This window comes from Saccoglossus kowalevskii, chromosome 7 (genome assembly GCF_978046115.1).
Source record: "Saccoglossus kowalevskii chromosome 7, keSacKowa6.1, whole genome shotgun sequence".
NCBI classification, from domain to species: Eukaryota; Metazoa; Hemichordata; class Enteropneusta; family Harrimaniidae; genus Saccoglossus; species Saccoglossus kowalevskii.
Genome location: NC_140647.1, coordinates 25,241,936 through 25,253,560, shown reverse-complemented (window position 1 = coordinate 25,253,560; position 11,625 = coordinate 25,241,936). Strand labels below are relative to the sequence as shown.

Genomic DNA, 11,625 nt, shown 5'->3' with positions numbered 1-11,625 from the left:
TTCTCTACACTTAAAAAAAATTTAAACAGGTTAACCACAAGGGTCTAAATGTCCCTTTGTATTTAAAACGGGTGCTTGTTTGGTCTCACACTATTCGGCTTTTCACAGAGTCACATGCATGTCATTCGAACAGCATTCTGGCCAATAGCATTGCAACAACTATTCAAAACTCTTAACAAACATGTTTCTGCATTTCAATACTTTATATGTGTGTCTTTGATTAAATATACTGAAGAAAAAGCTAGTTTTATGTATTCTGGCATGTCAAAAACACTGCAAAACTACAAAACAGAAATTATTATGAGAACCATCGTTTTTTTTTTTTTTTTTTTATAAAACAACAATCCTCTGCCTCAGGTAGTACATATCATTAACATATGTCTTACTTTCTCCGTAGAAACATATCTGTAATGTAAATAAATATACATGTTTCCACTAGTGGAAGTACAAAATATAGTTTTTCTGCAATTTTTGTTTTCAAAATTGGCACTTCCATTTTTTTCAAAAGCTACTTTCCCTTGTGGTTTCTAATGGTCCATCCCCTTATTTCTATTGTTGACAGATTCCATGTCTCAAGGAACAAGACTGGAGTCACGCCAGTGAGTACTACCACTCATATTATGGAATCGGTCAAATTAAAATTACATGAAAAGACAATTTTAGTATTTTTTGGAATAAATTTTGAACAAAATATTAATCCCCCGTTTAATCATTCCTTTATGTCTGTGAGAGAAATCACAAAATGTGGTGTAAAAAACTGCATGCTAAGTTCAAGAATAAAACTGTCTATTCATAATTAAGTTTTAGTACGAAGGAGAAAAAACACATTGTGCAAGTCAAATAATCTGATCCCACCAAAGTCAGGCCACGCCCATTTCGAGCAGTTTTGTGGAGGAAAGATCAGCCTCGTACGAGTACACAAACACACGACGGCCATGTTGGAATTTTAGGGTGCAGACGTGTAACTTGTAAACCTTTTACACAGTTCAAAATGAACACTGTTTATACGATTCTTAGGCATTTTGTCAAACTTTTTGTAATTTCTATAATTATTAGTAGTGTACAATGTTTCGACTACGATTTTACATATATTATACCGCCCGGGCAACGAGAGTGTTTTCACCAACCCGTCAAAGCTGATAATACACTCGATTTTGAGTTCCAGGTAAGATTGTACAACTTCCGGAGTCTGCTGTAGAGCCAGTAGTGAAACAGAGTGAAAGGTTTGGTAGATTGTCATACATGTCGAACATTATACTTTTTGTTATTAATATTACGAATTGCTATAACACATCTTAAATCAATCATGACTGTCCACGGTGGTGGTGTTGGGACGATCATTCATGGACGTACTAACATGGGACGATGAAGTTCCTGTTAACTCGTTGTGATTTATGTACGTGTTGATAGTTTTAGGCGTATATTTTTGATTCTTTCTTTCTTGTATAATTTTTACTCGGAAATAAATCCTCGTAATATGTACTGCTATTCGCATTAAATATTTTCGAAACATCGTGCAACGTAATTTACGTACCATGACTAGGGTTACTTTTCTGATCAATAAAAAACAAATTAATTAAAATAAAACATTATTCCACAATATCAGTCATTAACAAGAATACAACGAAATATGCATGAAGGCAGTACTGATACTATTACTAATAAAAACTTTATTCACTATTCATACCTACTTTTGGGATCTAGATAAAAATACAATAAAATATGTTGATCATATCGATTCAAAATAATTTATAATAGTAATAATAATAACATTATTACGCAACTTAAGTTAGCCATATGTGGGTTTAGTAAGGTAAAAAATGATTACAATGACAAATAAAATAAGACACAAATAGGTGGAGTACCATGAATGACAGAGTGAATATACAAATTAGAGGAGAAGAGGATGAAAAAAACATCACTCAATAACCTCAGTTCAATACTATGTTAAAAATGTCGTCTTGTGATATTTTGATCTTATTGTGATAACTTTATAATGCTTCTTTTCCCTGATTGTAGTAATAATTTCAGTCAGAATTATTAGCGTATACCCCTGCTCGTGCTACAAGAGCATCTCGAGTATGTTAAATTAAATATAACTCAATCAGGATATTTTGTCTTTGAGTGTCTCATAAGCGAAGACTCGGCCAGGACTAGCCCGGTATATTTATCCCGATCAGGATAGAAAGGAATTCTTCTGATTGGGTACAATATTCTGGTAGCAAAATATTGCCTTGGACAACCTACATGTAAGGTCAACACCCGTCTTTTTTCGTAGTTTTTTCGGAGAGGAAAGTAGGTACATACAATGTACCTGTTTCACATACATGTACCTAATAATAATAATCAGAATAATACGAGGTTATTACGAGGATACCGAAAAGTATGCACGAGTCAAAGACAGTGCAGTGCTGAAAAGATTTTCCAAATGTGGTGCATTTCATTGTAAAAATTTTTTTTTTCAGGTTATAGAAGGTGGTGCTTTAGATATTAATTTCATGTTGAGATCACCAACAAATAAAGTATTAGCCTCTGATATCAGAAAAAATGAAGGTGGTCATGAGTAAGTATACATCTAATCATCTATGTTCTTCTAAACATTATGCTAGAGCAAATTTTGCACTGCGAAAATGTTGTGATTTGAACTTGTGTAAATACTTTGAAAAAGGTTCTTCTCAAATACAAAATGCATAAATTTAAAAGAAATGTTTTTCAGTTTGCCAAAATCCATTTAGAAACTTGAATTCCGCACTGAGAAAATATTGTGAAATAAAGACAAATGACAGGCATAAACAAAAATGTGAAAGTGGCTGTGCTTTTAGTCAAATGAAACTTCTGAAATATTTCAGTTTGCTTTGCTTTGTTTTTAAAAATCTATACAAATGCTATTTAAATAATTAAAAAAAGGTTACAGCTTATTGGCTTTACCTGGTAAATATACTTCCTGGTTGTTTTGATTGAGGCTTGAATAGATTTTTTATAATAATCCTAAAAAAGTATGTAATCCTTTTTGCAGACATTTTAATCTGGATTTATGCTGGTTTATCATCCCTCATTGGAGTGTATTAACAATAAAAACTATGATCTTTTATTATAAATGATGAAATGGCAATAATATTCTGGTACAGAAACACATCGCCTGCTGATGCCGGTTTTCTATTCACTTCGGCCATCTGTGGAGGCATTCAAGTGATGTGTTATGGTTCACATTAATTTATGTAGTGTAAATCATCCTTCCTGCCCAAAACATTGACAATTTACTTATCCCCCATTAAAAAAGACAAGGTTGTAATAGTTACACTATGTTTATAGAAATATAATTTCATTTTATTTCACAGATTTATTCCTGCAATTCCTAGTAAATACATGTATAAAGTTATTATTATACATCTGTCACCGTAATGCCATGAGTTACAGCGTTCTGTGATTTTGTGGTATTTTACGGGGCATTTTCACCCTACTATATTAGGAAATGCGAATTTCAAATATGGAATGATTATGCGCGTAAGCGTCCTCTAATAACAAAAACATACATAGCTGTCACCAGATTTTGACCAAATTCAACACAAAGAAGTTCGCTGATTCTGTTCTAAACATTTTGGATTTTGGCATTCCCATGGTTTATCCTTGGAAGGAAAAGATGTACATCGTATAATAATAAGATTACAAAAATACCTCAAAGTATGTGCGAAGACAGTACAGCTGGAGTATTGACTGACTGCGCAGCAGAGGTTGATGCGTTGCGTACTGTCTGAGTACTGTCCTAATCTACAACTGTATGTAGTTCCATGTCGGCAAATGTCCACCAATACTCATCCTCAACTCTGTACATGATGTGTAGTTTATAAAATAACATGTACAGTCAAACTGTATATGGCAAACTGCCGAGTTTGATTAATTAATCTGTGGATAAAATTATAATTTCTCAGTTCAAGGTGTGGTTTGTCAACAGATATTTAAAGATGAGGAATAAATAAAGAGAATATTTGCCTTGATCAAATTGAAAATGTAGAGATTAGTGTAAAAGATGCATGCAGAAATCTACCATCATGTTTGCCTTTATATGCAGGTGTGCCAAAATGATGGTCACCTGTCTAATTAGACAGGTGGTCTTTATAGATGCACTGTACCTGTACAGATCCATTTTTGGTTATACATGTAAATTGCATTGGATCAGTAAAAAATTGGTCACTATTACAGGTTGTCTTTATATAAAGGTGATCACTGACAGTTGCATAGATTTGACTGTAATATAGGATGTTTGTTTTCACTCAGAACACAGGTACAGTGCATCTAATATACTGTGGAATACTTTCGCTGAAATTAATTATCGCTGAAATGGCTTTTTGGGCGTTTTGCTTGGAATTTATTTTCACTGATTTTTGATGAGTTTAATGTGAAATATAGGAAAAAAAGTATATTCGCTGGATTTTATTTTCACAGAATCATCCCTTCAGCGAAAATAGAGAAAATAAAATATTCTACAGTAGCTTGTACAATTAAGCAATGTTGAATGCCATATGAAAGTTTTCTGTAAGACTCACTACAAACTACATAGTTTTACTGGATCTACTCTGCTTGTACAATTAAGCAATGTTGAATGCCATATGAAAGTTTTCTTTAAGACTCACTACAAACTATATAGTTTTACTTGATCTACTCTGCTTGTACATTATATACTAGTATTTTTTGGGAAAGTAACAGTTTAATAAATTTGAACAATAGAAATTGAATTTGTCATATTTTCATCTTCTACAATAATAATACTTACATAAATGTCTAAATTATTATTTATTACATTTATAACAATTATTTTGGCGACAAAAAAATATGGAGACTAGGAACAGAAGCATTGCCTGTGGTGTTTTATTTACAGAAGTTAAAAATGCATTTATTATTAGCTTTAGCCTTCTGGCATACATGTATATGCGGCTGTCCTTGTGCCACACCCAATTTCTTTAAAGAATGCCTCAACATGAATATAATAGAATAAGTTTAGCATCAATAATGTAGGCCAATACAAATTATTTGCTGCTAAACTAGGTTGCTTATCAATACCTCTTGGGTTCCAGCTTTATGTTCAGTTAACTTGTGTTACAACTACATGTACATCTATGGGAAAAAAAGATAATGAGCCTTTTCTTTATCATGGGTAATTTGTGTAACATATTATATATATATATATATATTGAACAATGTGGTCATAAGCATTTTTTCCAACATTGTATGGGATTTCTATTAAACATGTTTTCTTTATTATTCCTCAGAGTTCAAACCACAGAAACGGGAGATTATTTGTTTTGTTTTGACAACACCTTTAGTAGAATGTCACACAAGGTAAATCTTTAAATAGCACATGTTTGCATCATATTGTCATCAATGATCTTCACATGATGACATGGTGATTTTTCACATGGTCAGAACATTTGCCATAATAGATATTTTACATGCATGTTTTTATTCACGATTACATTACTAGAATATAATTTTATCAATCTGAATTCTTATATTTTAGATGTATAAACAACAGCTTGACTGGCCAAGACTATTGTGAGCATTACATTCTTGGCAAATTCTCACAAGCCATATTTGCTTTATTTGTATATATAAGCTCAGTCAAAATATTTCAATTCAGCATACAATACAATACATTTTTTTTTTTTTTTTTTTTAAAGTTTTTGTGCCAGGCGACAGTTCCGGACATTGAATGTCACTGTTGTCTCTCCTGACTTTTTTCTATTTTGTAAGTGCAAATTGCAAGTGCTAGTGCTGAAACATAGTGCATTTTGCCACAGAAGTCATTTCCTGTTTGAGACTACATGAAAGGGCCGTGTAGCCATCTCCCTATTAAACGGCAATTTTAATGCGTTATCCTGGCGTCAACCAGGCTCGATCGAACACAAGCACCTGCGAACCTTAAACAAGGTTCCCCCAAAGTCGCATTCGTTAGTCTGATCATGAGTCTGATGCGACAACCACTATGCTACCAGTGACAATACAATACATGCCAATGCATTTTTTGATTTTAAACATGCTTCTAATATGTATTTATGTTTAATGTTGCAACTTTGTGGTAGAAATTTGGATGTACGTGTACATTGTATGTGTCGAGCTTACATTTTATCAATGACTCTAGTGCCAAAGTTAACTTGTGAAACCTTTTAACAAAATAATTAAATTGACATAATTTATTCACATTTTTCAAAAATGTTGACTGAGTCCAGTAGTATTAAATGGTAAATTATGCACAGTTGATCCCAAACTTAAAAATAATTATTTAAAAAATATGCAAAATGTTTGAAATGATATGAAAATGGTGTTACCGTGTAATTGTATTAACTTGACAGAAATTAACATGCTGCTCAAGGAAGTTGCTTACCGGTTATATATTTATTCTCATCCACTGTTTGTTTATTCCTTTTCGTTCTCTCTCCTCAGGTTGTCTATTTTGAAGTAGTAGTGGACAGTGAAGACTATGAATTTGAAAGAGCCAACTGGGAAGGTGACTTATTGGCTGACCAGCTTATAGATATAAAACTAGAAGACATGCAGGTAAGAATTTAGTTATTCTCTAAACTTCCTGGTGTTTGGAGACTGCATAAATTACTATATTAGTAGCACACGCACAATAAATCATGAGATTGTTGATCAAAATTAACTTTTTGTACTTTCCTATGAAATCTACATACATTTTTAGCTCCGCTGTCGACTTTGTCGAGCGGAGCTTATCATATGAGTGATTGTCCGTCATCGTTCGTCTTCTGTGTCAATGTTTTACTTGTTCGACTTCTTCTTGAAAACTATGAGCCTGAATGCTTTGATACTTGGTGTATATGTACCTTGGGTAGACCTCTCCTAGATTTGTTCATTTCATGATGATATCTTCAATTCTCTAATTTTGATAAATATTTTTGTCATTTTTGGTAAAAAGTGATATTTTCGACTTCTAGGTAAAAACCGCAAGTCCAATTGCTTTGATATTACATACATAGGTACTACATGTGGACTTCTTTCAGATTCTTAATTTCGTGGTGATATCTTCAATTATCTAATTTTAATGATTATTTTTGTCATTTTTGGTGAAAAGTGATATTTTTGAATTCTTGTTAAAAACAGCAAGTCTACATATTGTTCATTTTTTAATGATAACAGCGGAGCTATTTCAGCCAAGAGGCTGCTTGTTTTTTCCTTCTATTTTCGATATCCTATCCCATATGATAGGATACATTTTTATGAAAATATGGGTCTAAATCACCCCAAACAATGAGAAAATGTTATTGTTTTGATGACACAATTAATGAAGTCATTCGATAAGTGTACATGTACATTGTGAAATACACCATGTCATTCTATACACGTATGTATACCGTATTACAAAACATTGATAGTACGGTAGTATTCTGATTCTATTGACTTTATTTGTAAAAACAAGATGTAAAAAATGGTCTAAATGGATTCATTATGCAAATTAACATTTTCTGACCTCAGTTCAGAAAAATCAAAATAATACGCATGTAACAATTCTGAAATTACTGCCAAAAAACGAAGAAAATTAACAATTTTAGTTTTCTAAGTCAACTGAAGTGCCAAGAGTTGGTCACTATAAAGGTGATCACTGACAGTTGCATAGATTTGACTGTAATATAGGATGTTTGTTTTCACTCAGAACACAGGTACAGTGCATCTAATATAGCTTGTACTTCTGCATTAGAAATTTTCTTAATTGTTTTCTGGATCATTAAAATATAATGATATATGTATTTAATCATCTGCGCCTTATTAAAAAAAATATAAAATGGGAAGTCAAAATTAATCTGCAAAACAAAGTAGATGTTTGAAAAGTAATCTTAAATAAACATAGCTTTCAGTCTTAAATAAAAATGATACAGGTATGTAAAAATAAGTTGTTTTTTAATTATCCAGGATGTAATGCCAGTTTTGAATTATTTGTGCTTTTATTAGAAATGCATAATAAAACTAAGCTTACTGGAAATGAGAAAGTGATTGTGGTTTGTCCAAGTGATCCAGATGTTACACCTAAATATATATCAGAGGTTAACACACCACATACTGAAAGTTGCAACAGAAGGCAGTGTTAATGAGATACTTGGTAAATTGTCAGGCCAACATCAACTTTCCACAAGCTAACCCTTAAACCAAATGATGATTACCGGTAGTATGTTTTAAGCCAAGTACTGTATAATATATTGGGATAATTGATTAAGTGCGCTATTGAAGGATATACATGTAGTAGTAGAAATTCATGTATTCAGTCAGACTGTTAGGTATTTATACTTTCAGATTTAATAGTCATTGTGTGGTACAATAAAATAGAGCTGAAAAGATGCCAGAACATCACAGCTGTTTTCATTGTACATGTATGGTACCACCTATGTGGCGCAGTGATTGCATAACCTTTATCCAGCCAGCCCTTTTACATTGACCTTTTCACCAGATAATGGATAATGAACAGTCTGCTTCCATCACTGTGCACATATTTTGCACATTGTAGCTGTAATTCTTGCTTTGTAGCACATGCTTTACACATAGTGTACTGAAACCCTCCACAGATAGCTATGAATGGTTTATAACTGTGTCAGCTGCTGATGTTTTATGCACCATATTTGTATGATATTTTAATAGGTTTGTGTGAATTGCTTCCTAGGTGACTATTATTTCTAACACAAAGGACACAAATATTGTTTAATTTTTCACAATTTGATGGTAATTTAGCAAAAGTCACTGTGACTCCGTGTTTAGAATCTCAGTGGGATTTTTACTGCTATAAAATTTCATGATTTTCTCTGATTTTGAAATTTGCAAAAATGTGTCTTTTGCTAAGTGAAAATACCGTTATTTGGTCATAACAAAAAAATTATTTTTCTATGTCTTGGCTATTATTGAATAACATGTTTTGGCTCCTTATCCACATATTAGCCTGTTTTACTTTTGGCATTCCCAAATTTGTTGTTTGTTGAATAAACAAAATTAAAATTTGGTTCGTTTTCATACAGTCAAAACGTCATTACTTCGACTGGTCTAAGCGCCCTTGTGGAATGTAGATTTGTTACTGTAAAATCTGTGTTAGAAGCCGTGGCTTCTCTTAAAATGGTACAACACTACAAAAGGGATGCTGTTTCTATTAGAGCATCTAAACATATGAGAAATGATGACAATTTTGTTTTCAATTGTTTAAAAAGAATGGGTGTGACTTATATTAGAATGCAACTTCTAATAGAGATTTAATGGTACATCAGAAGTGGCAGACCTACAGTAACAGTGTTTTTTCTCCAAACTGGTGAACAAAAACTTGGCGACAATGGCAAGACCTACATGTATGTGGACACTCGAAAGAGACAATTATTTTTTATTTTGTGATTACTTACACTGTTTTACTTTTCGTTTACTAGGAATCGCTCAGCATGGTTAAAAAGCATTTGAAAGATGCCCAAGCTCACCAGAGAGTGTGGCGTAACGTGGAATTCCGTGATCGTTTCATGGTGGAGCGTAACTTTGAACGTGTAAATTTCTGGTCTTTGGTGAATACAGTCATTATGCTGATTACTGGTGTTATCCAAGTTGTGATGATAAGAAGTCTGTTTGGTGACACTAGGGCAGTGAAAACATGAGAGTGTGGATAGTACTTAACTTTAACTGTCTGGCCTCAAATGTGTATAATTCATCCATATTATATTTCTTGCTATATAATTGGGATGACCTATATTTAATTTCTCTGAATGTGGTCTGTGGTGGATCATTATTGCTTGGTCAGTCAGATTTCTACTGTGTATGTACCAGTACCGGTAAATAAAAAAAAAATGACACAAAAATATGCAAGTGAAAAAAGTTAAAATTTTCCAGTGAAGGATGGATGGTACAATATAAACTTTAATGTTTTATGTGAATAGTCTTATGTACATAAAACCCTGAGATGTACGTGTGTAAAAGTTGGAATACACATAATGCCCTCCAGTACATGCCTCGATTTCATCTGTACAGTCTTCTGTACATTATGGAAGTTGTTTGTATAAATGCTTCCAACTTTCGATTCATATTTAATCATCAAATATTCAGCTCTGACTAATAATATTAATTCTTAGTTTTGTGCATTTGATAAATTTAGTAGCTATTTGCATTACAATACTTTGAAATTCGTAACCTTCTAACTTACCCTAACGACATTGGTGTTAATACAGAGGGTACAACACTCTTGACACTAATAATATGCTGTATGTAGAGAATCTGTTCAGCAAAGAAGTAAGATTGGATTAAATTTTTTCTTTGTACAACAATCAAAGTAGTAGGGTTGTCACTTGCCCATGCGGGAATACTCCAGAGGTACGATAACACGCGCTAAAACACAAAGGCTCATGGGTAGACGCTTGTTTGTAAACAATAACACGCTATGCATGTGCAGGTGATGACTCCTCGTCTTAAAGTTCAGCAACATTGATCAGTTTAAAATCTGTAACACATTGCTGATTGATTGTTTATGAACATTAATATAACTTGTGAGCACATGTACATGTATCATAGTGTAATCTATGGAATCTATGCAATTAGCATGTTATCAGTTTACGTCTTTTGTGTTGTCCTCAAGTATAGATTCAGTGTACCATATAATGGATAAGACTTTGAAAACTAGTTTCTATTTACATGTCACTAATACCATTATGTTGAAACACATGATCAAGTTTATTATACCAGTACTAACAAAAATATAAATAACTGCGGTTTGATTTTACGCATATACCATATTTTCTCTATAAGAGGAATCCTCCAAGGAAAAAAATGAACTTTTACAACTATTAAGTTTGTTTTGACACAAGTTCAAAATTCTTAGACTGCCTTCTAAATAGTCAATTATTTCCTATTCAATCCTGCTAAGGCATTTTTAGAAAATTTTGCCTTAAATTTTTGGTGTTTCAAGCCCCGTCTTTTTATATTGATATCCTATGCAAGCAATAGAGGAAATATGGTACCCGAATTTGTGCATTTGTCGCTTTTCCTTCACTCTTGCATGCTTATATTTTATAGAACGAGTGCATGTTACAATTCTTGTCCACAGCCATTTATTGTTGCTGTTTACTTTGTGATTTTTCTACACTTGGCACAAGGTGTCCTGTTTTCAAGCTTCCTGGGAAGAGGATACAATGTGGTATCACAAAGTAAACATTTATAGCAATTTGAGGGGGGTGCAAGATAACTTGATTTTACTAACGTTTTTTGATGTGGCACATCTACTTGAGGTTGGCATTAGTGATAATTTTTTTGTATGGTTTTGGTATGTAATTCTTTTTTGGAAGTTTGTAGAAAATTAAAGATGGATTAGTTCCTCGAATCTGCTGTGTTTGTTGTATACTACCATATTATCACTCTTTCATGGTACAGTTCCACTACAGACATGTAATTTCTCTCTCCAAGGAAGTTATTTCCCCACCAAAATTCCCTATATTTTATGTATTGTACAGTTGCAAACATTCAGTTCACCAAATGGTATAGCCATCATCAGTACCTTTGATAACCAAAGTTTCTCAATACATTCTTGTATCCGACATGTCTGGATATATGCATGACCATTTTGTGATCTGATGCAAGAAGGTAGAGTATCAGCCATTTTAGTGC

At 32.9% G+C, this 11,625-nt stretch overlaps 1 protein-coding gene across 1 annotated transcript; it reads left to right on the top strand.

Annotated features, from left to right (window-relative positions):
• Positions 1 to 925: 925 nt before the first annotated feature.
• On the top strand, positions 926 to 9,830 carry LOC100368503 (transmembrane emp24 domain-containing protein 5-like). The gene is made up of 5 exons (XM_002741616.4): positions 926 to 1,165; positions 2,466 to 2,563; positions 5,268 to 5,337; positions 6,439 to 6,552; positions 9,411 to 9,830. Exons 1-5 carry the CDS (start codon positions 992 to 994, stop codon positions 9,627 to 9,629), a joined length of 675 nt encoding a protein of 224 aa, XP_002741662.1. The 5' UTR covers positions 926 to 991; the 3' UTR covers positions 9,630 to 9,830.
• The last annotated feature ends 1,795 nt before the right edge of the window (positions 9,831 to 11,625 follow it).

Coding starts and splice junctions, on each gene's coding strand:
- LOC100368503 (XM_002741616.4), top strand. CDS start 992: ATGAACACTGTTTATACGATTCTTAGGCATTTTGTCAAACTTTTTGTA. Junction 1,166..2,465: donor CACTCGATTTTGAGTTCCAG/GTAAGATTGTAC, acceptor TTTTTTTTTCAG/GTTATAGAAGGTGGTGCTTT. Junction 6,553..9,410: donor TAAAACTAGAAGACATGCAG/GTAAGAATTTAG, acceptor TTCGTTTACTAG/GAATCGCTCAGCATGGTTAA.